Here is a 27,544-nt window from a genome sequence, read left to right on the forward strand (position 1 = left end):
CATTTCCTGCCTGAGAACTGCAGGGCCATCCTTTTGCCTGGGAGGGAGCTGCTGCATCTTCTCACGAGTACCTGGATATGCTCCCTGGGGTCTGTAGACCTCTGCGTCTCCCAGGCTGCTTCAGTCTCGCTCCCTTTGTTATCACTCGTAGCATAAATCACTTGATATCCCTGAGCCTGGGCATTGCTATAGGTGTCTGGAGGGGGGCCATTCCCTTCGCTGCTCATGGCTCTTGTTCCCTGATATATGACCCAAGTCCAAGCAAGTGTGGTGCTCTCCTGATTAGCAATAGGGAGGCTGATTTCTCCTGGTGACCTTGGCAGGAGATCAAAAGGGGGCTAGCAGTGACACCTCTGTCCCAAGCACAATGAACTCGAGGGCAGCCCGGTCCCCTTCTCAAGGGGGGAGAATGTCTGCTTCATGCCTTTGCTCTGCATGGCAGACAGGAAAAAACTGTGTGCTGCTAATGACCCTTTTTGGTTGATTGTAGAACACAGACATGCCTCCATCAGAGTGATGTAGACCATTTCCCACCCCCTCTCCCACTGATCTGATATGGCCAGGAAAGACCCTACTGGATGGCACATGATCTGGAAACCTCAACAGTGACATTGCATTTTCAGTTTGTTCAATGGGTGCCCCACTGCTACAACTCGGAGGGGGGGGGGGGAGAGAGAAAATACTTGGCACCATGCACTGAAGTGGAAATTCTTCAACCATTGGGCTTAGCTGGTGGAGTTTTCTGCTGGTGCTCCAGTTGCAATTTGACTGGATTTTTTCTTTCCATAATATCTGAGTGATAACAGCTCTGAAATCTGCACTGAGGTGGTGGTGTGTCGGGGGGGTGGGGGAGGTTTTGTTTTAAAAGAGGGGTTTTGTAAAAAAAAAAATGGTCATTCTATGTTTATTTTGATGAAAACTTGAAATATGTTCAAAGAAAAATGTTGATGCAAATGGGGGAAAAAATATAGATTTCATGTACATTTTGTGCTCCTTTTTTCTTCCAGTGACAGGTGAACAGAGAGAGCTGCTGGAAGCAGAGGTTGGTTTTAGCTATTGGATCAACAAAATTCCTCATTCTCCATCCCCCTTTATGCCCCTGCAATTTAGTTCCTTCCGGTGGCTTCATCTACTCTGTATCTCTACACTTGCAGCTGTGGTCCTGCCGTGCTTTCGTACTCCCTTCCGGAGATAGCTGAAGATATTAACTCTGGTCTCTGAAACGCAACAGGCTTGGGTCTTATCTGCCTGGAGGGACCAATGTTCTCTCCACTTTACTTTGTGCTGCTGTAGCAGTTGAGATAAGGGTGACCATTTTCTGTGCTTTTGGGCAGAAAATTGGGTTTTCAACACCGTAAAAAGTGTTTTTTTTCTTCCCATGGAAAATTTTGAGCTTTTTTGGCACAAGATCAAAATCCAAAATATTTAAATTCTGAAAAGCTGCCCCCAAGCCTCCTGGGAGTTGTGGTTCAGGTGCCTCACACTCCCATTCTCTGTCAGCTGAACTTCCTGGCTGGATTTCATCTCCCATGATGCACTGCCTTCCCTCACCAAGAGGGGAGATGGTGATGCATCATGGGAGACCAGCCTATAGAGGTGAATGGGAGTATGAGGCACCCAAACGACAACTCCCAAGAGGCACCGCAGCACCATTTCAAAACAAACATTTTGGTTCTTGGCCAAACTATGTCAGTTTGATTTTGGCCCAGAATTTGACATTTTCTGCTGTCTTTGAGATCAGCAGGGGGCTCTCAAGCCAGGAGTCCCTGGAGTTAAACAGCTGAGCATTGTCAGCCTGCAGGACTTTGACTTGGGAACTATTGTGCCAGTGGGATGGAGGACTATGTGGTTAAAGCACTAAAGTGAGAGTCGATTCCTGGCTCCTGTGGTTTTCTGTGGCCTTGGGGACATCACTTGACATCGCTGAGCCTCCATTCCCACTGTGTAAAATTGGCAGAGGTTTGTGTGTGTGTGTTATCCTTCCCAATTCCTACCCCACAGGGGTGTTAGGGGGCTATGTTAATTGTGAGATAATCTGACACCGTGATGAGGGTGACCAGCATGACAAGTCCAAAAGGGACGTAACCTCTGTGCACACGGAGTGCCAGCCCGGCTCATCTCTAGCGAGGTCCTTCACATGATCTGGCCGACTCTCCTGTGGCTATGTCCCTTGCTGGTGATCTTATGCAACTGAAGCTTGTGGTGCCCATATGGTCGCCAGCCCTGTAGAGGCCTTCCTTGGCAAATGCCCGTTGTTCTTTCATGCTAATAAAACATCTCTATCAAGACAGCCACTCAAACGGAACCATGGAGGTGGTTGGTGGGTTCAGCCACAAATATGCTTTTTGCTGATTTCATCCTGCCAGTTAATATGGAGCAACTGACAAGACATTCGGTTTGTCCCTTGTGGCACCTTAGAGACTAACAAATTTATTTGGGCATAAGCTTTCGTGGGCTAAAACCCACTTCATCAGATGCCCAAATACATTTGTTAGTCTCTAAGGTGCTACAAGGACTCCTCCTTGTTTTTGCTGATACAGACTAACACGGCTACCCCCCTCTGAAACTTGTTCCACCCTTGTTACCCCAGCTGACAGCCTGTTTTGGGGGCCATTCTCTTGAGCTGGTACTGCCTCGAGTGGCGGTGTGTTTGGGCCTGCCCTGGTGAGCCGCTCCTGGCCCAGGTGACAGGGTTTGGGTGGGTTCCCGCTTGATCCCGTGTTGGCCCAGGTCAAGTGTGTGTTTGGGTCGGTTCTGCTGAGCCGGTGCCTCCGCCCCCGTGCGTGTTTGGGTCGGTTCTGCTGAGCCGGTGCCTCCCCCCCAGGTGCGTGTTTGGGTCGGTTCTGCTGAGCCGGTGCCTCCCCCCCAGGTGCGTGTTTGGGTCGGTTCTGCTGAGCGGGTGCCTCCCCCCCAGGTGCGTGTTCGGGTCGGTTCTGCTGAGCCGGTGCCTGCCCCCCAGGTGCGTGTTTGGGTCGGTTCTGCTGAGCCGGTGCCTCCCCCCCCCGTGCGTGTTTGGGTCGGTTCTGCTGAGCCGGTGCCCCCCCCTCCAGGTGCGTGTTTGGGTCGGTTCTGCTGAGCCGGTGCCTCCCCCCCCCCAGTGCGTGTTTGGGTCGGTTCTGCTGAGCCGGTGCCTCCCTCCCACCCAGGTGCGTGTTTGGGTCGGTTCTGCTGAGCCGGTGCCCCCCCCCCCGTGCGTGTTTGGGTCGGTTCTGCTGAGCCGGTGCCTCCCCCCCAGGTGCGTGTTTGGGTCGGTTCTGCTGAGCCGGTGGCCCCCAGGTGCGTGTTTGGGTCGGTCGGTTCTGGGGAAGTCCCTGCTGCTCTTCCCCTCCCAACACTCCCCAGGGACCTCCCCGACCGGCCTGGGCAGCGCCCGGCTGGAGAACAGGACCCTGCCCGGGAAGGCTGGACCGGTCCCGGTCCCGGTCCCTCTCCCGAGTCCTCCACGGAGCAGGGGGGCAGAGCCGAGCCGCGGCAGGCGCGAGGGGGGATTAGGGGCGAGCGAGCCGCTGCCGCCGCCTTCCGTGTTCCGGCTTCCTGCCGCCAGCCGCGGCGGCGCTGGGCACGGATGCGGCCGGCGCGGGGCTGGGGCTGCCCCCCGCACGCCCAGGTAAGGGGCCGCCCCGCGGGGCCGGCCGCGCCCCCCTTGCTCCGTGCCCTGGTGGGGGGCGGCTGGGATCCGGGCCCCTGCCCGCTCCGGGGGCAGCGAGCCGGGGCAGGTCCTCGCGTCTCCGGCACCCCGGGCTCCCCCACCCCAGCCCCGGGTCCCGCCTGGAGCAGAGCCCCTGGTAATGGGGCGCAGGAGCTGCCCAGGCTCGGGGATGGGGGGCTGGACACGGGGGGGGTCTCCTCGGACCCTGCGCTGGCATGGGCGGGGGTCTGTCCCCCCTCCAGCCCGCTCCAGGAAGGGGCTCTGGGGATCCGGCCCTGGCTCTGGGGGTCCGGTGTGTAACAGGCGGCGGGTAGCGACTGGCAGCCCCCGTCAGGGACCGGGACCCCGGTGGGCTGGGTGCTGTCCCAGTGAGGGGACTGGCAGCCAGGACTCCTGGGTTCTCTTTTCAGCTGGGGAAGGCAGTGCCGACTAGGGGTTAGAGCAGGGGACAGGCAGCCAGGACGCCTGGGTTCTGTTCCTAGTTCTGCCACTAACTTTGCTGAATGGCCTTGGGCAAGTCACTTCTTTTTTTCCCCCTGCCTCAGTTTCCTCCATCTGTAAAGTGGGGGTAAGGATGCTGGCTGAAGTGCCCTAAAGGAGGATGAGACTGTTTTGAACATGCAAAGGGCCAATTATTAGTCATCTTATTGGGCCGGGGTGTTGCCCTGCTGTCCAGCCCAATTACAGTTGCATTCTGCGGCCTTAAATTCTTCCTGCAGTTTCACTTGGGTACAGCCTTCTCCTTCCCTTCCTGCCCTAAAACTGTGGGGCAGCGTGACTGTTGAGCAGCCGCTGCGTTCCACCCCAGAAGCTGCTGCATTTCAGAATGCCTGGGTGAAGCGAGGCTCAGACGCTTCATTTGGGTGCATTCGCAAAGCCCTCTGGGCTGAAAAGCACCGTAGACGTCTCAGGTATTTTTAGCAGCAGCGGTGGGTGACATCCGAGTGGGTACGCAGATCTGATAGGTAGCGTTGAGGCGGCAGGCAGGGCGTGGAGGGAGACGGGACCTCCCCATGGCGCACGCCTCGTCAGGTTCATTCACACACACCTTGTGGCTGTTTGTGTGACAAACACAGGCTACGAGACAATCCTGGCCCTGAAGGACTGATAGATCAGAACAACAAGGGACCGTGGGGCCAGATTTTCAGAGCAGCTCAGGGCCAGCACTCGGGTCCCACAATCTGGGCCTTCAGCACCCACTTGGCAAATCAGATTTGTGCCTGGTCCCGGAACCAAAGCCCTCAGTCTAGTCTCGACTTGTCAGGTTCAGCCTCATTTTTGGTGGGTCTTTATATAAAACAATACCCTGCCATTCCCCCGCTGCCCTTAAACCCTTTGCAGGTCCTCCCTCATCTTTGCACATTCCCAACACAACACCCGTTTCCTGATTCCAGCACCCCCTCCCTCCGCCTGTACGGAGCCAGGCACTCAGGACTTTGTGGCCTGTGGTCCATTCACAGATTATCAGCCCACGAGGTATGTGGCAGCTGAGTGCAGCAGGTCACCCCCAAGGTAGGAGGGTAAAGAAGGGGATCTGCCCTCATGAGCTGCCTGCATAGGTACTGAGTCACTTGTGGCCACGTGTAGGAAACACTGAGGAAGCAGAATGAGGCGGGGTAGTGGGGGAGGATGGAGGTTGCACTCTGAACCTCGGCTGCCTGGCAGCTCTCAGGTCTTTAGCTGGCAAGGGGAAGTTGCACTTGTCGTTGGAAGAAAGGCAAAAGAACTCGTAGTGGTTTTTCTCCACCCTGAGTAAGAGTGACACTGGGCCCTTCTCCAGCATTTTCTACTTAAGGATCTCAAAGTGCTTCCTGGGCGTTGGGGAGTCAAGACTGAAAATCCCATCTGAGGTGGGTCAGTATCGTTATCCCTATTTCAGATGGGGGAAACTGAGGCACGGGGGGGAAGGGAGTGACTTGTGGGTGAGACAGTGGGTTAGTAGCAAAGCTGGGAGAGTAAATATATATATGGTTCCAAGACACCTCTGCTCTAACTACTAAACACACTCTCCTCCCAGAGCTGGGATTAGAACCCAGGAGTCCTGGTTCCTTAGGCCCTTTGCGCTAAGCACTAGACCCCACTGCTTCCCAGAGCCAGGACTAGCACCCAGGAGTCTTGGATCCCAGTCTCTGCTCTAACCATTAGACTCAGTGCCTGAGACTTTGGTACTTTTTAGCCTCATCTGAATTTATACGATGGGTGGGTGTTTGTCTATATAATGTATTATTATTATTATTTGTATTATCATAACACCAAGGAGCCCCAGTCAGGGACCCAGACCGTGCGGAGCCAGTCGCCGTGCTATATATGTATTTACTCTCCTTTTTATGTTTCACGTGGTAGATCACATTTAAAAAAAAAAGTAATGTAGTGAACAGAACTTTACTTGGAAAATGTCAGTTTCCCTCCAGTTGGAGTTGCATCTGGGTTTATGATCAGTGTGTACTGGGTCTTGGTGACTGAGATTTCAGATGATATAAAAGATGGAGCGTGGCTAATAACAAATTTTTTTGGGTGGGGGGAGGTGTTGGTCCCCCTGATGCCGGGACCCTGCGATTAGGGGGTTCTCCTGTTGACTTCAGTGGGAGTCAGGGAGTCCTGGGCTCTGTTCCCAGCTCTGCCACTGACTTGCTGCGGGACCCTGGGCAAGTCACAGCCCTGCTCTGGGCCTCAGTTTCCCCTTCCACCCGTGTCTATTCAGCCTGTGAGCTCTTTGGGGCAGGGACTGCCTCTTATTCCGTGCAGCACCTGGCACAATGGGGCTTGTGGGTGCTGCTGTCATACATCTCACGCTGCTTCCCGGTATTGAACTGAAAGTGGTGAGAGGAGGTTGTGCAAATGAGGAGCGGGGAGGGGGTGGAGGAAGGAAGAGTGGTGGGCCAGGAGAGATGGCGAGGAGGGGTGGGGGTCTGGGGCCACGGCAGCTCTCTGTGTGGGGCGGAGGGGGCAGCAGGCAATGGTGGGGGGCTGTGCCTGGCATTCCATCTGGTGCTTCCCGGGGCTGGGAGCGGGAGGGGGTCGTTGGTAGAGGGGGAGGGCTGACGTAGGTGTCGGGGGTGATCAGAGGGGATCAACCAGAGGAGGCAGAACGCGGTGTCCTGGAGAGACGGCTGAGAGGACCTGGCCTGGGCTTGGAGCTGCTGGAGGAGGCAGGATCCCAGGGTGGGTGAAGAGTTTGGCCCTAGGTCCTCAGAAGTGTGGGAGGGACCCGTTCAGTCCATCCAGCAAGTCCCCGCCCCCATCCTCCTTGGGGGGCATTTGTGGCACCCACAGGGTGTCCAGGGCCCACACTTGCTGCCTTTGTATCTTTCCTACTCCCCATTGTGGGCTTATTCTGGGGGGGGATTTGGAACACTGGCTCCAGCTTTCCTGGGGGGCAGCGCATGCTGCAGGGGTCGCAGCAGGGGACTTTGAGTCAGGACTCCTGGGTTCCTTTCCTCACTCTGGAAGGGGAGTGTTCTGCAGTGGCTAGAGCAGGGGTCTTTGAGTCAGGACTCCTGGGTTCCTTTCCCCGCTTTGGGAGAGGACAGCAGTAGAGCTGAGAGTCAGGAGACCTGGGTTCTGTTTCAGTCTGGGAAGGACGGATTGTGTGTCATGGCTGCCAGAATCAGGACCCTGGATTGTATTTCTGACTCCCACCACCCACTGGCTGTGTGATCTTGGGCAGGTCACTTCCCTGCTCTGTGCCTCAGTTTCCCCCATCTGTAGTATATTCCCCGGATCTCTGGGTGCAGATGGGTATAAACACAGAGGCCTACGCGCTGATGGGGAAGCTGAGAAATGCCCAGTGCTGAAAGGGTTAAACCTTCCTGAGGCTTGGGAATGACCCTGTTGTCATAGCATCCGGGACAGGCAGGTGTAGAACCCTGTTAAGCCCTCCCACCCATTCCACCCCCCTTGGCAGAAACACACAGATTTGTTTGCCAAGGGAGGGTGACAGGGAGGGCCACATGCTGCGTTTCCCCTCCCCCACCATGCTCCCTCAACCTCACCAGACCTGCTTCTGCCCCAGGTCCCCACCTGGGCTCTGCCGGGGTTGTTAGCAGGGATCCTGCCGGGTGCCCTGGGTCGTGGCTTCTAGGGGAGCAGGAGGGTTATGGGGAGAAGCAGATGGGAGAGTCCTAGCGCTCCGGTGAGCGGGGACAACTCCACATCTGCCATCTCTTCTGCATGGGGTCAGCTGCGGGGTGCCGGGCTCTGAGGATGAGGGGTGAGGAGGCAGAGACATGGGGAACGGGGGTGTCAGTGCTGGGTGGACAGTCAACCTGTGGAACTCACTGCCAGGGGATGTTGTGAAGGCCAAAACTAGAACGGGGTTCAAAAAAGAATGAGATCCATTCATGGAGGACAGGACCATCAGCGACCATTAGCCAAGACGGGTAGGGGACGCAACCCCATTCTCTGGGTGTCCCATAGCCTCTGACTGCCTGACACTGGGACTGGACGACAGGGGTGGATCACTCGACAATTGCCCTGTTCTGTTCATTCCCTGTGGGGCACCTGGCACCGGCTGCTGTCAGAAGACAGGACACCGGGCTCGATGGCCCATTGGTCTGACCCGGCGTGGCCGTTCTTGTGGACCTGTACGCTCGTGTGTGGCATCGCACCCCGTCAGAAGGGGCCATTAGGCATCTGGTCTGACCCTCCATACAGCTACACCCATTAATGTTCATCCTGTATTCGATCCAAAGACTTCAATTCGACTAACTCGTTTCAATCCTTGGGAGACTAAACTGCCTAGGCAGAGACTGAGGGGCCTCCACAGGGTTGGTGGCAGCCTGTGCCCAAGGCTCCTGCCATGGCAGGGAGTTGTTCTGGTGTGATATGCCCAGGTGATCCTAGTGGGTGACCGGTGCCCTGCGCTGCAGAGGAAGGAGAATCCATCCCATGAGGTCCCTGCCAATCTGCTCGGGGGGGGGGGGGAAATCTCATACAAACCCCAAATCCAGCAACCAATCTGACCCTGAGCAAGTCAGCGGGACACGCCAGCCAGGCAGCTAAGACAGGATCACCGGCCCCCCTGTCTGGTGTCTCCAGCCACGGCTGTCTCTGATCCTCCTTCAGAGGCAAGCAACCCCCCACCCCTCAATACATCTAGACCGGCAATACTCAAACTGAGGCTAGGGTTCTTTAATGTGTCTTCTGCGGCTCTGTGCAGCACAGGATATTAAAACCCTGTGAGATTTAATTATTAACCGATCTAAGCTCCTAACCAATCAGGATGCTTTTCCTCTGTTATTAACCATTTGTAGACTCCTTGGTCAGTCTATCTTGCTGTTAGAATTATGTGTTCAAATAGTAAATGACGCCACAAATGCCCAGGACTGGGGCTCTTTTGGGTAATGTTAATTTGACTCCTGGCCCCCTGAGGTCGGAGTATCTCTGCTCTAGACCAGGGTAGGCAACCTATGGCACCCGTGCCAAAGGCGGCGCGCGAGCTGATTTTCAGTGGCACTCACACTGCCCGGGTCCTGGCCACCGGTCCGGGGGGCTCTGCGTTTTAATTTAATTTTAAATGAAGCTTCTTACACATTTAAAAAACCTTATTTACTTTACATACAACAATCGTTTTGTTCTATATTATAGACTTATAGAAAGAGACCTCCTAAAAACGTTAAAATCTGTTACTGGCACGTGAAACCTTACATTAGAGTGACTAAATGAAGACTCGGCACACCACTTCTGAAAGGCTGCCGACCTCTGCTCTAGACACTTGTGTCCTGCCTCGTGGGGAGGAGACGAAAGCTCCTGGCCCGAAAAGGGGGGTGGGAGGGGAGAGAGACAACGGCCAGATCGGACCAGCTGAGCCTCTGTGCTGAGGAGGGCCTGTCCTCTCACTGGGGTGTCCTCCCGCAAACCCCTCTTGACTTCCGCTAGCTTTGCCCTCTCTAATCTTCTGGGGCCCGCCCTGTCCTCTATGAGTTCGCAACGATATTTGGTAACATTTCCGAGCTTGCTTCAGCTAGTTCCTTAAGTAGTGTGGGGTGAATTTCATCAGGCCCTCCTGGCTTGAATACATCTAACTTACCTAACTGTTCTTTTACCCGTTCTTTCCTCCTTCTGGCTTGAGTTCCTGCCCCCTTGTTAATGTTAACTGCATTCAGTATCTGCTCACAATTAATCTTTGTAGTGAAGACTGAAGCAAAATAACAGGTTTCAGAGTAGCAGCCGTGTTAGTCTGTAGCCGCAAAAAGAACAGGAGGACTTGTGGCACCTTAGAGACTAACGAATTTATCTGAGCATAAGCTTTCGTGGGTTAGAACCCACTTCATCGGATGCATAGAATGGAACATATAGTGAGGCCATATATATACATACAGAGAAGATGAAACTCCCACCTTTTCATGGGCTCTGTATGTGTGTATATATATCTCTCCTTACTAGATGTTCCAGTCTATGCATCCGATGAAGTGGGCTGTAGCCCATGAAAGCTTATGCTCAAATAAATGTGTTAGTCTCTAAGTACTCCTGTTCTTTTTGAAGCAAAATAGGTATTAAACACCTCAGCCTTCTTGATGTCACCATCCGCTATTAGCTCCCCTTCCCTGCTAAGTAGAGGACCTACACTTTCCTTTGGCATTCTCTTGCTCCTAATGTATTTATAGAACCTCTTCTTCTTGTTTTTTATGCTCCTAGATGAGTTACACTTTTAGCTTGTGCCTTCGCCTTTTCGCTGTTGTGCCTACATGCTTGTGCCATTCGTTTATATTCATCCTTAGGCTGCGATTTGTCCACATCCTACTAGGCTGTAGATCCTACTAAAAAGGAGAGGCTAGAAGTTGATCCTACTCTTTGTAGGATTCCCTTTTTGATTTTCAGGTCACTAAAGAGTTCCTGATGGATCCCTAGTGGCCTCTCACTAGTCTGACTGTCTTTCCTTTGCACCAGGATAGTTGCAGAGCTTTGTGCATCACCATGGGGCCTGCTGGGTATTCTCCACAGTTGTCTCCACTAGTTAGATGAGCCTCCAGTTCTGGCACTTCCATTCCATGCCTCCTACCGTGGAGACGCTTCCATAAGCTAACGGCATCTCCCCCTAGCCCAGGGTATGGTCTCAAGTTGCAGTGGGGGAGGTTTAGGTTGAATATTAGGAAAAACTTTTTCACTCAGAGAGTGGTGAAGCACTGGAATGGGTTACCTAGGGAGGTGGTGGAATCTCCTTCCTTAGAGGTTTTTAAGGTCAGGCTTGACAAAGCCCTGGCTGGGATGATTTAGTTGGGAATTGGTCCTGCTTTGAGCAGGGGGTTGGACTAGATACCTCCTGAGGTCCCTTCCAACCCTGATATTCTATGAGTCTATGGTTCCGTTGCTCGGCTGCAGCTTACATACGTTGTGCCAAGCAGATGCAGCTTCTCAAGCCTTCTGCGTCGCGGTGAGATCTTGTAGGACTGTGGAACAGTCTGCCAGGGGAAGTGGGGGAAGCTTTGTCCCCAGGGACCCTTAAAGCTAGACGGGGGGATAGCTCAGTGGTTTGAGCATTGGCCTGCTAAACCCAGGGTTGTGAGTTCAATCCTTGAGGGGGCCACTTAGGGATCTGGGGCAAAAATTGGTCCTGCTAGTGAAGGCAGGGGGCTGGACTCGATGACCTTTCAAGGTCCCTTCCAGTTCTAGGAGATTGGTATATCTCCTATTATAAATAAATAAATAAAAAAGACAGAGGGGCAGGAGTGTTGTCAGGAACAAGCCTGCCCTGGACTAGACGGGACCGAAAGGGTCTCTTCTGTGACCTGCCGTTCCAACGGAGAGTGAAGCCCCTCGGAGCTCTCGCTTGCATTTCTGAGCAAAAAAGGAAAAGCCGAAGGGCAGGGTCCTCAGCGAGTGCAAATCTGCCACCGTGGAACTGTTCTGATTTACCCCAGCTGGGGATCTGGCCCCATGAATGCAGTCAGGTGACACTGCACTGCACGTAACCCTGAGCTGAGCGGATCAGAGCTGGCTTGGCCACATGGCTCATATCAAGTACTGTCTGGATCTTGTGGTCTCCATGGGAATAAGCTGGCTTTTAGCCCAAAGCCAGCCTTGGAAAGGCTCCTGCTTGCAAAATAAAAGTCCCGGGGGGGTGTAGGGGTGATCATTGTTTGGGCGGGATGTGCAGTGTACATCGGGGTACGTGCTTCCCTGGCCAGAGGTCCAGAGTTCTGACCTCTTGGCAAGATGAGAGTGAGGCAGAAGGGAAGGCCCCTGGCTGGCTAAACTCTGAAGGCGAGATCCTGCATCTGCTTTAGCTTCCACTCCACGGAGCCCTAAGTGATCAGGATGAGAAATTTGCAAATAGCCCCTTGTCCCTGGATGTGTTAAAGATCCCATCACCCTTCTTGTAAGTGCCAGGGTGTTAGCTCCCGTGTCCAGGCCAAATTCCAGAACTGGACTGGAACAGAAAGGGGCTGCGGGTCGGGAGTGAGGAGCATCAGTAGAGCTGGGCCGGGTTCGAGGGCTGGAATAGCAGGGGGGTGCAGGTTGGGATCGAGATGTCTGTCCCGCCGCCTGGAACCTGCTTGTCGTTCTCATGAGAGCCGCAGCTCCAGGAAGCGGGTCACAGTGTCACCGCGGCCGCACCGCTCCCAGGCCGTAACAAGCCGGGTTTTGGTTTCTCTCCCCGCAGGGGGGCTCCGAGCTGGAGATGAAGGCGGTGGCCTGACACCGAGGGCCGTTCCATTCACGAGAGGGACCCCCGGCCATGGGCAGCCACGAGAAGGAGCTGGCCTCCCCCCGGAGGGCGCCGGCGCCGTCCAGGTCCAACAGCACCGTGTCTTCCAAGCACAGCAGCGCTCACCAGGTCCGGCATCTCCCCTCCCTCTCGCCGACGCTCCCAGGAGACCGTTCCCTGCCCCCGGGACCAGAGCTGGGCCGGGGGAGCCTCGGGAGGGGGGCGGGAAAGAGGAGGGCTGGTGATCTCGCCCCAGAACCAGGTGCCCTGCCCCACAAAAGCCAGGGCCAGCCAGCGAGGAGGCATGTTTGCGCCAGGGGTCTGACGCTGCCCATCAGGGACTTGGGAGCCAGGGATGTTCTCCGGGGCCTATGTTGCTTTAAGCTGGAGCAAAGGCAGGACAGGGAAGAGGTCTGATTGGGAACCCAGCCCCCTGCTATCCCACCCCGCAGTAGGGCACGGCCATTTCCTAGTGCCGATCGGCGCTGGTACCCCCACAGCCCTGGGCGGTGTGTGTAGACAGAGATCATGGTCCGTCAGCCCGGTCATGCCAAGGAGTGCGCGTCCTAGGGGAACTGAGGGAGCAGCGCAGGGGTTACTATATGACTTATCTCCCTCGGCGGGGCGGCGTTGGGGCCTGTCCGTTCTCAGTCAGACCCCCCACTCGTGTGCTGCAGGGCTGTGAGTGCTGGGAGGTGGTGGACGAGCCCTGGGGCAGGATCGGGCCTGGCCAGGAGCTGGAGCGGCATGAAGGATACCTGCTGAAGAAGAGGAAATGGCCTCTGAAAGGCTGGCATAAGGTGAGAAGGCGAAGGGGCGGGGGATAGAAAACCACCCCCCTTCCGCAACCCGGCACCCCGCTGTGGCTTCACGGCCTCCTTGCAGTGCAGCTGGGGGCCACCCCTCGTGGGGCAGGGAACTGGGGCGAGCTCTCAATCCCCAGCCGCCTCGTCCTGGGCTCTGCTCTCATCTGGGACCGGGCCAGCCCTCAGCTGGGGGACCGCGAAGGGAAACTCAGGGCATGGCCCCAGCAGGGGGCGCTCTTCCCCACGCCGGCGCTGATCGAGTGCTCCAGCAAGGCCCTGCCTGCGTCGTCATAGAGCCCAGGGATGGAGGGTGTCTGGCTAATGCTGGGGCGTTTGTTGATCCTGGTTTCCTTGGTCAGCTCCCAGCTTGGGTGGTTACAGTCTGTCTCCAGGGGATTTCCCCCTGCAGCTTCACGATTCTCCTTCACTTCCTGTCCTAAACTGCCACGCGCTGTTCAATAGCTTCCAGCCCAGGCCTGGCTGCATTTTGCGGCTCTGTGAGCCGTGGGCAGTGTGGCTGTTAATTGGGTCCTGTGCTCCACCCCAGAGGCGGCTGCATTTCAGTGCTGGGGGAAGTGATTCCGGGATGTCGTTTGGAAGGTGCTTTGGCATCCTCTAGGCGCCTTGAATCCAGCACGTGAATTGGGCTCCTGGGGGCAGATCCTGCTGTCCTCTGCCCCCTGGCGTCCCCACCCTCTCCTCCCTCCTTCAGCCTCGTTGCCTTCTCCTCTTCCTCCCACAGAGATACTTTGTGCTGGAGGAGGGGATCCTGAAATATGCCACCACGCGCCAGGATGTGAGTATGGCACAGGGCTGGGTGCCCGTCCTGGCCTCTGGGCGGGGGCCAGGATCAGTCGGCCTGGGGTGGGTGTGCTGGAGCCGGCTTGCAAGGACTCTGTGTTTAGAGGGAACCCTATGGATCGTGCCCTCATTTCAGTACCATCCCCCTGCCCCAAGTGGGGCTGGTTAGGAAGGGGTCTCTCACTGGGGACCGTCCTTCCCCCGATCCAGGTGGGCCGAGCGGTGCACTGAGACGCGGGGGTGGAAGGGCACTGCCCAGTGCCCGTTCGCACCCCAGCTGACCCGGGCCTGCAACCCGGCCCCTTGCAGGTCCTCAAGGGCAAGCTGCACGGCTCCGTCGACGTCCGTCTGGCCGTCATGTCCATCAACAGGAAAGCGCAGCGCGTGGACCTGGACACGGAGGAGAACATCTACCACCTCAAGGTAGCGGAGCGCCCGGCCTGGGCACGGGGAGAGCGGGTACGGGAGGGAGGAGATGGGACGAGATGGGGAGAGAGATGGGGGAGGGAGGAGACGGGACGCGGGGGTGAACGGAAAGAGAGGGTGGGGGGGAACGGGGCAGATGGGGGAGAGGGGTGGTGGGAGGGGGGAGGCCTGGGCTATGGAGTGGGGATGTCTATGGGGGATGGGTCATGACAGGTGTCCTGTCTCTCCCCCTCCTCTCTGGGTCTCCCCCTCCTGCAGATCAAATCCCAAGAGCTCTTTACCAGCTGGGTGGCCAAGCTGTGCTCCCACCGCCTGGCGGAGAAGCCCAAGTGCCCTGCGCCCACGGGGGGCCCGGCCGGGCGAGTCCTGCCCCCCGCCCAGGTGAGCGCTGCCCGTCTGCTTTGGGAGCACAGGAGGGGACTGTGGGGGGAGGTCATGGGAGACTCTGCCCCTTTGGGAGATGGAACCCAGGCGTCCGGGCCTCGCCCTCTCCCTATGGACAGAGTCTTCTCCAGGGAGCGCCCCTAACTCCCCTACCCCTGCGTCCGCCAGGGCTACGGCTCCCGGAACCACGTCCTGCCGTCGGACGGCGCCCCGGCCCTGTCCACGCTGACCAGCCCCCGGGACAAGGTGAACGCCTGGCTGAAGGACAGCGAGGGGCTGGATAGGTGCTCGGCAGGTGAGCGGGGCGGGAAGGCTGGGGCCGGGGTGTGGAATGGGGGGGCTGTGGCACCCGACCTGAGAGGCCCTTTGGGCACCCTGTCCCCCTGCCCGAGCGATGGGGGCAGGGAGTGTGGCACCCACCTGCTCTCGTTCACCGTGGCTGCTTCTCTGTTTCTCTCTGTCCCTGGCCCCATCCCTGGCCCCCATCTGCGCCCCCATCTCAGAGCTCTCCGAGTGCCAGGGGAAGCTGCAGGAGCTGAACAAGATGCTCCAGAGCCTGGAGACCCTGCACCGCATCCCGTCCACGCCCCTCATCTCCAACAGCCAGGTGACTGGGGGTGGTGTGAGGGCTGGAATGAGGGGGCTGGATCCTTCCTGTGGGGCGGTGCTGGCCCCTTAGGGAGCTCAGCGTCAGGGATACCCTGCCGGGCAGCCGGAGCAGTGCTGAGATCAGGGCCCGTATTGCTGAGGGCGGAGAAGGCCCCAGATCACAAAGGGGAGCCCAGGGGAGGGATCGTGCCCTGAATCCATGGTGATGGGCTCTGCACAGGGTCCTAGGTGCAAAGGCATCTATATGGATGGCCTGGGTCTGAGCTTCCCATGGGCTGTTGGCAGCGAGTGGGGCAGGGCAGCAGGGATGCAGATTCACTAGCCAGGTGCCACTGGCTGTTAACTGGGCCCTGTGGTTCACTCCAGAGGCAGCTGCATTTCGCATTAGTGAGTGAACCCTGTGCACCGCTGGCTGTTTACTAGGCCCTGTGTTTCACCCCAGAGGCAGCTGCATTTCACACTAGTGAGCAATCTCTGGGCACCGCTGCCACCTGAGTCTGCCCCTTGGGCCCCCCCCCTCCGTGGTTCCTTCCCCTCTTGCCAGGGGGTCTCATGCTCTCTCTTGGTTACAGACCTCAGCAGCTGCAGAGAGACCCAAAAAGGGGAAGCGAACCACCAGGATCTGGTGCACCCAGAGCTTTGCCAAAGACGACACCATTGGCAGGGTGAGCGGGGCTGTGGGGAGGGCTCCAGCGTTGGTGGGAGGAGGGGCTTGCTGCTTCGACTTTCCCCAGACCCATGCGGTGCTGGGTTCGAAGGGCAGAGGGAGGCTGGAGCCGGCCATAGGAGAAGGAGGTCCCCTGGCAAATGAGGGGGCTGGGGGAGGCCACAGCATGAGACCCCCAAGATGTGGCCACGAGAGCCCAGATCCCATGCGGAGCAGAGTCAGGGCTTCCTGGGAGAGCCCCACCCAAGCCAGATTCACTGCAGAGGCGCGGCCTAGTGGCTGGGGTTGGGGGAGGTCTCTGAGGACTGTGCTAAGCCCCTTGGGGGGGGTCAGAGGTCATGCCGATGTACGAAAGGGGGTGCTCCGTGGGGATCTAACCCTCCCCCGCTCCGTGCCCCCACAGGTGGGCCGTCTGCACGGCTCCGTCCCCAACCTCTCGCGCTACCTGGAGTCGAGCCAGAGCCAGCCGGCCTTCAGCCTCCCCCCGGAGTACAGCCAGCTGCAGAGGAGCTTCTGGATCCTGGCCCAGAAAGGTGGGATGGGTTGGGGGTGGGGGGTGGGGACGGGCCATGGGACCTGTTGCTCAGAGGGCACAAGCCGCCGTCCGGGGAGACGCGCAAAGCGCTTTACCTGGTCCAGCCACTGGGGGGAGACAAAGCTCAGTGCTGGGCGAACGTGGGGGGGCAGCCTGACCTTGTGTCCGTCCCTGCCCCCCGTCCCGACCCCTTCTCTAGTGCACGGGTCCCTCAGCAGCGTGGTGGCCGTGCTGACCGCGGAGAGGAATCGCCTCCAGGAGACGCGGCGGGCGCTGGATTTGCAACGCCGGGCGGGCGGCACCAGGAACGCAGCCGCGGCTGGGGTAAGGCACCGGGTGTGCGTGGGCCACGCGCTGCGCCCTCCCTCTCTGCCACCGCGGGGAGCTGCGGGCCGATCCCAGCTTTGCCCCCCGGCCTCACGGCCCCCTGGGTGGGTGGCGAGTGGCGACCCGAACCCGGCCGCTCTGGCCGAGATGTGTGAGTGGCTGCTGCTCGAGCTGAAGGAGGAGGCTGCAGCCGCTAGAGGGAGACAAAGACCCAGGCGCTTGTAGGCATCGGGTTTGCCGGGGTCCGGGCTGGAGCAGGTGTCCCCGGGTAGGAGATCCTGCGCTCCCCCTCCACCCCAGGCACCCGCCACCATGGAGGTCCCGCTAGCTAACGAGACGGAGAAGCTCTGGGTCCCGGGTTCGAATCCCGCCCGGGGCCGTAGCGACCGGAAGCACGGACCGTTGGGTGGCTCTGTACAAGGCCTGGCTGGGTGACTGAGCTCTCGCCTGCATCGGCAGGGCGGCTGGGGGCAGGGAAGGCTACGCTGTGCACCCGTGATCAGCAGAGCCTGGCAGGACCCGGCGGGGGTGCTGGGCCATCTGGGAGGAAGGGACGGGCTCCTGGGAACGTCCCCCCCCCCCCCTTCAGCGTTCCTTTGTCTCCTCCCGGCCCAGGCTCCCTCGCACAACCCAGACCATGCGGAGTATCTGCGGCGTTTCCACTCCCTCTCCATCTCCTCCGACGCCACGCTCGACTCGTTCACCTCGCTGCACCCGGACGAGGTCAGGCGCCCTCGGGGGCGGGCGGGAGGGGAGGGAATGAGGGGTGTGGGGGGGGGATTCATGCCCCTCGGTGGAAATCAGGATCGGACGACGGAGGGAGCCCCCCACCCCCCTGTTCCCTCTCATGCCATGGCGGGCGGTGCCTGTGGGTTGATGCTGGGGCCATCGATGGAGCTGTGCAGCACTGAATCGCCCCGCAGATGGCTGTCCAGTCCTCTCTGGGGGGGTGGGTCTCTAGCGCTGCCCCTTCTAGCCAGTCCTGCTGCTCCTGCTTCCCTGGAGGGATCAAACCCGCCCCGCCGTGGGGGGCTTAGGCCCTCCAGGTGTCCCCTGGCATAGCCCCCTGCACTGTCAGCGAAGGGTCACGGGGACTCCCCTTCTCCCCCCTCGCAGCCTGACGCCCACCTGGCCAAGGGGCGGGAGCAGCAGCTGTCCAACCGCAGCATCGTCTCGCTCTCGGACTCTCACACCGAGTTCTTCGACGCCTGCGAGGTCTTCCTGTCCGCCAGCTCCTCCGAGAACGAGGTGAGGGGCCGGGCCGGGGGGGATCCCCGCTGCAGGGCCGTCCTGCACCTGATCCTGGGCCCTGCTGCCCGGGTTGTGTCAGGCGTCTATTGCTTCCCTCTGGGGTCCTGTCAGTGGGGTCGACACACCAACGCTGATGTGGTGGCCGGCTGACAGCCGTGGAGTCGAGACAGCGGTGGTCCCGGGTCAGTTATACCTGGCACAGGTCTGAGCAGCGAGACACACTGCCGTGCCCACCTCCGCACACGCAGAGACACACAACAGCCGTCGTGTATGCGGGCACACACAGCCGTCCCCACATCTGCACCCGTGTCCCCTCACAACAGCCACGCCCGCAGGTGCGCACAAGAACACACCCACACAAGGTGCCAGCATGGCCGTCCGTGTCACAAAGTTTAGACATCCCGAATGATGCGGTGGGAGGGGCTAAGAGAAGGGGGAGGGACTAGGGAAAGTGGGTGGAGCTAGAGGAAGCCATCCCATATAAAAGCCCTGGGCTTTTCTGTCCTTGGCTGAGTTTGGGGTTTGTCGCACTCACCTGGCCTCTCTCTGTTCTCTCTCTTCCGCCCTCCTCTCGCCCTGGCCCAGCCGCTGGCTGAGAAGCCTCTTCCCCCCCAAGCCCCCCATTCATCCTCATGAGCTTTTACTTGTGTCTTGTGTAGATACGATGTTGGTGCATAGAACCATGATCCCTAGAAAGCACCCCCCAGCTCCCATCTGCCTCTCCCCCACGCCCCACTTCTCCCCCTTCAAACCCCCTCTCCGCTACCCCCTGAGCCCCCCACCCAGATCCTTGGTCCTCCACTACTGAACCCCCAGCTCCCATCTGCCTCTCCCCCACGCCCCACTTCTCCCCCTTCAAACCCCCTCTCCGCTACCCCCCTGGCCCCCCACCCAGATCCTTGGTTCTCTGCTGCTGAACCCCCAGCTCCCATCTGCCTCTGCCCTACGCCCCACTTCTCCCCCTTCAAACCCCTCTCCGCTACCCCCTGGCCCCCATCCAGATCCTTGGTTCTCTGCTGCTGAACCCCAGCTCCCTCTCTGCCTCTCCCCACTTCTCCCCTTTAAACCCCTCTCCGCTACCCCTGAGCCCCCACCCAGATCCTTGGTCCTCCGCTACTGAACCCCCAGCTCCCAGATAATCCCCCCTTCCCCACCACCTCTGCCTCCACTTCCTCGACTCTAGCCAGCTCCTTCTGGGTGGGTCCGACTTGTCTTTCCCCCGGTGGGCTCAGTCGTGTCCCTAACCCTGAGGAACCCCCCCCCCCCGGTTCTAACCGCCCTCTCCCCCCATTTCTCGACCTTAAGAAGCCCCTAACACCCTGTGCAGTGCCCGACCGGGCTGCTATCCTGCGCCCTGCCCCTGGCTGTTAGAAACCCTGTTCCCTTCCTGTGTCTAGTGGGGGGCGCAGGGCCCGGAGACCTAGACAGCCCCCCTGCCCCGCCCTGTCTGTGCTTTGGGGCAGGGGAGTTCTGGCTCCCAGGGACTTGGGCTCCCAAATTTGGAGTGGGGTAGCAGCCAAATGCAGCTGGGGGCCAGTACACGGCCCTCTGCCCCCCTATTCTCTGGAGCCTGGGGTTCTGACCTGTGGCTAATCCCATGAGCAGCTCCGAGGGTGGGGGATTTTGCCCCACCGGCTCTGGAGGGGGCGTGTTGTGCTTTAACCCTCCCTCCCGTCCATGCAGCCCTCGGCCTCCCCAACCCCCACCCCAGCTCCCGTCGTCCTGCCCCAGTCCCAGTCCCGTAGTTGCCAATCCAGCTTCTGTGACCTTTCTGCCCCTCCAGGCCTCCGATGACGAGTCCTGCATGAGCGAGGCCACCAACAGCCTCTCTGACGAGGCCGGGGGGGACAGGGGCTTCCAGAGAGGTATCAGCCCCGGAGGGGGGGGATCACCAGGGGTTGGGGGGAGGTGCTGGATGATGTGGGGGGCAATGGGGAGGGGAGAAGCTGGGGGCCAATGGCTGGAGAGGATGGGGGTGATGGCTGGGGGAGAGGTTGGGGGTGATTGTGGGGAGGGTCGGGGAGGGAGGGGATGGGTTGGGGGAGGAGCAGGCTGGGGGCGATTGTTCGGGAGGGGAGAAGCCGGGGCAATAGCTGAGGAGGGGACAGGCTGGGGGCCGATGGCTAGGGGAGGTTGGGGAGGGGAGAAGCCGGGGCAATAGCTGAGGGAGGGGACAGGCTGGGGGCCATGGCTAGGGGAGGTTGGGGGAGGGGGAGGCTGATGGATGCAGGAAAGGGCAGGCTGGGGCGATGGTTGGGGAGGGGAGAAGCTGGAGGGCCGATGGCTGGAGAGGTTGGGGGTGATGGCTGGGGAGGGAGAGAGGTTGGGGGTGATTGGGGAGGAGGTTGGGGAGGAGGAGGGGATGGGTTGGGGGCTGATGGCTGGGGAGGAGCAGGCTGGGGGCCGATGGTTGGGGAGGGGAGAAGCTGGGGCAATAGCTGAGGAAGGGGGCAGGCTGGGGGCCGATGGCTAGGGGAGGTTGGGGGAGGACAAGCCGGGGCAATAGCTGAGGAGGGGCAGGGTTGGGGGGGCTGAGGGATGTGGGGAAGGGGCAGGCTGGGGGGCGATGGTTGGGGGGAGGGGGAGAAGCCGGGGGCAATAGCTGAGGGAGAGGGACGGGTTCAGGGGAGGGCCCAGGTGACTCTCACGTCTGCCCCCAGCAGGCCGAGGCGCGGCAGACGGGGGGTCTGTGCCGTGCGTGTCCGAGCTGGGAGCGGGGGCGCTGCCGGCTCCCCTGCCCCTGCCCCTGCTGCTGCCCACGAGGCTCCCACGCCGGAGCTGCCTGCCGGCCCCCAGCGTCCCCGCCGGCGACGTCAGCCTGTGGAACATCCTGCGTAACAACGTGGGCAAGGACCTGTCCAAGGTGTCCATGCCGGTGCAGCTCAACGAGCCGCTCAACACGCTGCAGCGGCTCTGCGAGGAGCTGGAGTACAGCGCCCTGCTGGACGCCGCCAGCCGCTGCGCCGACCCCTGCGAGCGCCTGGTACGGCCCCCGCCTCTGCCCCTGCCCCCAAGCCCTCTGCCCCGCTCTCACCACAACAGATCAATTCTCGTGGGTCCCTTCTTCAGCCTAGCCCGTCGCTGGGGGCGGGATTCGTGGGAAGAGGTAAAAGCCAGACAGTGCCGTCTGGCTGGCCATATTCCTTCCTGACCCCTCCAGCTCAGGCCCTGAAGCATGAGGGTCAAAGGCCCAGTCAGCTCCTTCCGCAGCCATTTGTCCTCATTCCTAGAAATGGCTAATCCATTTGCCCTGCAGCAGGGAGTTCCACCCATACATTGCCCTTACCTCATGGTCCCACCTCCACTAGATGAATGGATCCCGTCTCTCCCTGTAGCTGCCCCTCCACCCTCTTAGCTCTGCCCACAGCACCACCTGCCCTGGGGCCTGGGCATTACGGTCGGATATGGCCCAGGCCCCAGTGACTCTCTCCCCCCAGGTCTGCGTCGCTGCCTTTGCTGTCTCCGCCTACGCCTCCACCTATTACCGTGCAGGCAGCAAACCCTTTAACCCCGTCCTGGGCGAGACGTATGAGTGCGTTCGGCCGGACAAAGGCTTCCGCTTCATCAGCGAGCAGGTATTCAGCTGGCCGGCCAGGCTCGGGGGGAGGGACACAAGGACAGGAGTCAGTCACAGTAACAAACTGACCCTAGATGTGACACCCCTGCCCTCTCCTGGGCGGAATCCAAACTGCCTGCTGCATGTGTCATGAGCTCTGTACTGCTCGCAGCTGGTGGGGATTCGCCTGGCGTTACTTTTCGTCTCTCCCCCCAGAAGAACACGCAGAGGGGCATGGAGGAGAGGTGTCTGTAGCTGAGAACGGAGATGGGGGTGGGGGCTGCAGAGGAGAGAGAGCTCTTGTGAAGAGGGCGGGGGGATTGCACCCTCCCCCAGCCCCAGCTCTCCAGACAGAGGACTCAGCCGTGTGGCTCTTCCTTTCTCTCCCCACTGCATGCAGGTTTGCCACCACCCGCCCGTCTCCGCCTGCCACGCAGAGTCAGACAACTTCATCTTCTGGCAAGGTGAGCACCAGGGTCAGAACCGCCCGGCCAGCGGGACTCTCTGTGCTCAGGGCTGCAGGACCAGGGGCTGGGTCAGAGCCGCCCGGCCAGCAGGATTCTCTGTGCTCAGAGCTGCAGGACCAGGGGCTGGGTCAGAGCCGCCCGGCCAGCGGGATTCTCTGTGCTCAGGGCTGCAGGACCAGGGGCTGGGTCAGAGCCGCCCGGCCAGCGGGATTCTCTGTGCTCAGGGCTGCAGGACCAGGGACTGGGTCAGAGCCGCCCGGCCAGCGGGACTCTCTGTGCTCAGGGCTGCGGGACCAGGGGCTGGGGCTGGATCAGAGCCATGCGGGAGGAGTGCTCAGGAGCGCGGGTTTGGGTCAGAACCGCCCTGAGCACGCGTCTCTCTCTGCTCCCTCCAGACATGAAGTGGAAAAATAAATTCTGGGGCAAGTCCCTGGAGATCGTCCCCGTGGGGACCGTGAACGTCAGGCTGCCCAGGTGAGTGACCCCTGGGGCTGGTGAGCCCCTGCCCACCCCCACGGTGCCTGGCCCCTCCCCTCCCGGTTACTGTCTTTCTCGCTGGCCAAGGTTCGGGGACCACTTCGAGTGGAACAAGGTGACGTCCTGTATCCACAACATCCTGAGCGGGCAGCGCTGGATCGAGCACTACGGCGAAGTCCTGATCCGCAACGTCAGGGACAGCAGCTACCACTGCAAGATCACCTTCTGCAAGGTAGGGCGGGGCCGGGCCCCCCATTCCCCCGTGGCCCCCACACCTCCCCTCCAACCTCCCACCCCCTAGAGCGGGGCCGGGCCCCACAGCCCCCCGCGGCCCCCACGCGCCCCTCCAGCCTCCCGCCCTCTAGAGCGGGGCCAGGCCCCCCATTCCCCGCGGGCCCCCCGCGCCTCCAGCCTCCCACCCCTAGAGCGGGGCCGGGCCCCACGTCTTCCTCGTCCCCACGCCTCCCATCCAGCCTCCCGCCTCTAGAGCGGGGCCGGGCCCCCCAGTCCCCCATGGCCCCCCATGCACCCCTCCAGCCTCCCACCCGCTAGAGCGGGCCTGGCGCCACAGCCCCGCGCCGCCCCCATGCGCCCCTCCAGCCTCCCGCCCTCTAGAGCGGGGCCGAGCCCCACAGCCCCCCGTGGCCCCCATCCCTCCCCTCCAGCCTCCCACCCCCTAGCGTGGGGCCGGGCCCCACGCCTTCCCTCGTCCCCACGCGCCCCTCCAGCCTCCCACCCCCTAGAGCGGGCCGGGCCCCACAGCCCCCGCGGCCCCACGCGCCTCCAGCCTCCCGCCTCTAGAGCGGGGCCGGGCCCCATTCCCCGCGGCCCCCACGCGCCCCCCCACCCTCCCACCCCCCAGAGCGGGGCCGCGCCCCACGTCTTCCCTCGTCCCCCACGCCTCCCATCCAGCCTCCCGCCCTCTAGAGCGGGGCCGGGCCACCCATTCCTCCATGGCCCCCCATGCACCCCTCCAGCCTCCCACCCGCTAGAGCGGGGCCAGGCGCCACAGCCCCCCGCCGCCCCCTTGCGCCCCTCGAGCCTCCCGCCCTCTAGAGCGGGGCCGAGCCCCACAGCCCCCCGTGGCCCCCATACCTCCCCTCCAGCCTCCCACCCCCTAGAGTGGGGCCGGGCCCCACGTCTTCCCTCGTCCCCCACCCCTCCCCTCCAGCCGCCCCCCCCCTAGAGCGGAGCCGGGCCCCACAGCCCCCCGCGGCCCCCACGCCACCCCTCCAGCCACCCACCCCAAGAGCGGGGCCGGGCCGCACAGCCCCCCGCTGCCCCACACCTCCCATCCAGCCTCCCCCCCCGCCCCTGTGAGGTGTCTTCTCCCCCCTAACCTCTCCCCTCCTCGGCAGGCCCGTTACTGGAGCTCCAGCGTGAACGAGGTGCAGGGGGCCGTGCTGAGCCGCGGGGGGCAGGTGATCCACCGGCTCTTCGGCAAGTGGCACGAGGGGCTGTACCGCGGCGCGCCCCCGGCCGGGCAGTGCCTCTGGAAACCCAGTAAGGAACCGGGGGGGGGGGGGGGGGGCACTGCTGTCCCTTCGTGCTGGGATGGGCCTTCTTCCTGGAGGGACCGGTCTTCTATAGGGGACTGGATAACCACCCCCTGCAGGGACAGACCTCCCCACCCCATAGGGGCCGGCCCTCCATAGGGGACTGGGAAACCGCCCCCTGCAGGGACAGACCTCCCCACCCCATAGGGGCCGGCCCTCCATAGGGGACTGGGAAACCGCCCCTGCAGGGAGAGACGCCTCCCACCCCATAGGGGCCGGCCCTCCATAGGGGACTGGATAACCACCCCCTTGCAGGGACAGACCTCCCCACCCCATAGGGGCCGGCCCTCCATAGGGGACTGGGAAACCGCCCCCTGCAGGGACAGACCTCCCCACCCATAGGGGCCGGCCCTCCATAGGGGACTGGATAACCACCCCCTTGCAGGGACAGACCTCCCCACCCCATAGGGGCCGGCCCTCCATAGGGGACTGGGAAACCGCCCCTGCAGGGAGAGACGCCTCCCACCCCATAGGGGCCGGCCCTCCATAGGGGACTGGATAACCACCCCCTTGCAGGGACAGGCCTCCCCACCCCATAGGGGCCGGCCCTCCATAGGGGACTGGGAAACCGCCCCCTGCAGGGACAGACCTCCCCACCCCATAGGGGCCGGCCCTCCATAGGGGACTGGGAAACCGCCCCCTGCAGGGACAGACCTCCCCACCCCATAGGGGCCGGCCCTCCATAGGGGACTGGGAAACCGCCCCCTGCAGGGAGAGACGCCTCCCACCCCATAGGGATCAGCCTTCTCTAGGGGTGGGACATCACACCTAAAGCTCTGGACTCCTTTGGGGGCAATAGCCCTGCACCCCTGTTACCCTTGTTGCACATGAGCCTTGGGGGGCCCCAGGCAGGACCCCCAGTCTGGGCTGTGAGTGGAGCGTCCCGGCTCCCAGCCTCACGCCCAGTCCTGATCCGCGGGCCCATCCCGGGGGAGGTGCTCTCCGAGGGCGGGGGGTTGGACTGGGAGGGGTGCTCAGAGGCCGGCTCTGTGTGTGTCCCCCGCCCCGCAGACCCCATGCCTCGAGAGCTCGAGAAGAACTACGGCTTCACACAGTTCGCCCTGGAGCTGAACGAGCTGACGCCGGAGCTCAAGCGTTTCCTGCCCTCCACGGACACGCGGCTGCGCCCCGACCAGCGGTGAGTGTCTCCCCTCCCCAAGACAGATCCGTCTTCTGATCCGCTGGGTCTCGCAGGCTCAGGGTGGCTCAGGCCTCGGGATCTGCGGCGGGGGTGGTAGAGGGGTATAGCTGAGATCCCCCAGCTCATTGCAGGAGTGACTCCCCCTCCCCCAGGTATCTGGAGGAAGGCAACGTGCAGGCGGCAGAGTCCCAGAAGCGCCGGATCGAGCAGCTGCAGAGAGACCGGCGCAGGGTCATGGAGGATAACAACATCTTCCACCAGGCGCGTTTCTTCAGGTACCGGCTGCCTGCCCGCCCGGCCGCTCCTGGGAGCCACCTCCCTGCCCCGCTCTGAGGAGGGGTCCCTAGGGGGCTGGGCGCCGCTCCGGGGTGTTGTGGGACCCCCGGGTCCTGGCTTATGCCAAAGCCACCACATGGTCACAGGAAACTGGGGTCTGGGAGGGGCCTGAGCCTTAGAAATGGGGGGGACGCTGAGGAGCCCCTGGGGTATTTGCGGGGGAGCGAGTTGGGGTTTGGGCCTGTCTCTGACCACGTCCTTCCCTCTCCTCGGCAGGCAGCAGACGGACCCCGGCGGCAAGGAGTCCTGGGTCAGCAACGACACCTACTGGAAGCTGCGGGCGGAGCCCGGCTACGCCAGCCTCGACGGCCCTGTGCTGTGGTAGCCGCGGGCGTAGGGACTCTGGGGGCACCACAGCGCCGGACACGTGCAAGGAGGGCAGGGCACCGGATCCCGGCCGCCCCCTCCGGCGTTAGGCCAGGTGCCTCGGCAGTGCCCCACAGTGGACAGGGTGTGAAAGGTGTCCTGGCCCTTCCCGGGTCCACCCTGCTCCCATCCCATCCCCATCGCTGCTGTCTGCTGGCCGGACAGCCTGCCCCCGCTGGCACCTCGGGGACTGCTGGGGGGGCCAACCCCATGCACTTATTTCTGCCTTCCCCCCACGGGGGGCACCGTGATCCGGGGGTGGGGTGGGGGGAAGCTTTCATTTTTCAAATTCTTTGTATTAATTTAAACAAAACTGTGCAGAGGGGGGCCTGAATCCGGGGGGGCGGGCGGGTGAACTGCAGCAGATGGGACTGTGTGCATAGCAGGGGCCCGGATCTTCCTGCAGGGAAAAGCCATTCCTCAGCCTAGCCCTGGCCTTGGAGCCAGGAGCAGCCAGGCGGTGACCTGAGCAGCTGTGTTACCGAATGGTTGGACCCAGGACTCCTGGGTTCCATTCCCAGCTCCAGGACGGGAGTGAAGTCCAGTGGTTAGAGCGGAGGAGCTTTGGAAGGGTTCGGTTCCTGGCTCGCCCAGGGCTGTACGGCTGGGTGAGGTGTGGGGCAGGACGTGGGCGTTAATGACTGACGGTCCGTAGAGCCCTCGGGCACCCCTCTGGTCCGGGGATGGCGTGTTCTCTGCTGGTGAGCTGGGACTTGTTCCCCTTGGGCCCCTGCATCTGCTCAGGGCCGGAGGCAGCCCTTTCCTCCCATTTTTGGGAGGCTGCGGGGGCAGGTTCATAAAGCACCCTTGGGGCTCTGATGCTTTGGGGGGGGACCTGGGCAGGAGCTGCTGGAGTGCTCCCGTCACTTACCCGCAGGGGGCACTGCGGAGCTTGGAGGAAGGCAGCCAGCATGGGGGGCAGGGATCCCCTGTGTGGCTTGGGGTCAGCCTGCAGGTGGGCAGACCCCCGCGCCCTCCCTCCAGGCCCCGTCCGGCTGGGTTTGGCCATTTCTTTGATCAAACATTCCACACCTCGAATAAAGGATCCGGAAGAGCCTGAGTGGCGAGTCTCCTTCACCATCCCCTGCCCCCACCTTTCCTCTCCCCACCCAACGTGAGGGGAGGTTCTGCCTCTCTGCAAACCAGGCCCCCTCCAGCCCACCCACGGGCTCCTGGCTCCAGGGTTCTTTCCTTCCTGCAACACCAGTGGTTTCAGACATGCCTTAGCGAGTGCAGGAGGCTTCATTGGCTCATGTGGCCTAAGGGTTAGAGCAGAGGGGCTGACAGCCAGGCCTCCTGGGTTCTGGTCCCAGCTGCGAGAGGCGGGTGGGGGCCAGGGGTTAGTTGAAGGAACGGGGGTGGCAGTCGAAGTGAGGCCTCCTGGGATCTGGTCCCCATTTTGCCCCTAGGTACAAATCACTTGTCTGCCTCAGTTTCTTCATCAGGCTGCCTAGAGGTAACTCACGGGTGTGAAGTGCTTGGAGAGCGCCAGCAGGAAGGTGCAGGAGCCCGGCAGGTTTCCTGGTGCACGCCCAGCAGGGGT

At 61.2% G+C, this 27,544-nt stretch overlaps 1 protein-coding gene across 7 annotated transcripts; it reads left to right on the forward strand.

Moving 5' to 3' along the window:
• The first annotated feature begins 1,012 nt into the window (after nt 1-1,012).
• Nucleotides 1,013-27,055, forward strand: OSBPL7 (oxysterol binding protein like 7). Of its 7 annotated transcripts, none has more exons than XM_039516768.1 (23): nt 1,013-1,042; nt 12,252-12,425; nt 12,974-13,096; nt 13,845-13,898; nt 14,213-14,326; nt 14,588-14,710; nt 14,882-15,008; nt 15,217-15,320; nt 15,895-15,987; nt 16,393-16,522; nt 16,724-16,848; nt 17,467-17,574; nt 17,968-18,099; nt 19,886-19,967; nt 20,763-21,085; nt 21,540-21,677; nt 22,059-22,122; nt 22,521-22,599; nt 22,690-22,834; nt 23,961-24,105; nt 25,170-25,296; nt 25,452-25,560; nt 25,852-27,055. In XM_039516768.1, the coding sequence occupies exons 2-23, from the start codon at nt 12,327-12,329 to the stop codon at nt 26,332-26,334; spliced, it is 3,027 nt and encodes a 1,008-aa protein (XP_039372702.1). In that variant the 5' UTR covers nt 1,013-1,042; nt 12,252-12,326; the 3' UTR covers nt 26,335-27,055. The 7 variants fall into 7 exon arrangements, with proteins under 7 accessions (XP_039372702.1, XP_039372704.1, XP_039372706.1 ...); XM_039516770.1 differs by lacking the exon at nt 1,013-1,042 and adding an exon at nt 2,922-2,959; XM_039516772.1 differs by lacking the exon at nt 1,013-1,042 and adding an exon at nt 3,033-3,050.
• The last annotated feature ends 489 nt before the right edge of the window (nt 27,056-27,544 follow it).

The sequence above is a fragment of the Mauremys reevesii genome, linkage group 27 (assembly GCF_016161935.1).
Source record: "Mauremys reevesii isolate NIE-2019 linkage group 27, ASM1616193v1, whole genome shotgun sequence".
NCBI classification, from domain to species: domain Eukaryota; kingdom Metazoa; phylum Chordata; order Testudines; family Geoemydidae; genus Mauremys; species Mauremys reevesii.

Bases quoted from the DNA above. Each gene is read 5' to 3' on its own strand.
- OSBPL7 (XM_039516768.1), top strand. From the start codon at position 12,327: ATGGGCAGCCACGAGAAGGAGCTGGCCTCCCCCCGGAGGGCGCCGGCG. The intron at 13,899-14,212 runs GTGAGTATGGCA...GGCCCCTTGCAG, and splicing joins ATGCCACCACGCGCCAGGAT to GTCCTCAAGGGCAAGCTGCA. The intron at 22,835-23,960 runs GTAGGGCGGGGC...CCTCCTCGGCAG, and splicing joins GCAAGATCACCTTCTGCAAG to GCCCGTTACTGGAGCTCCAG.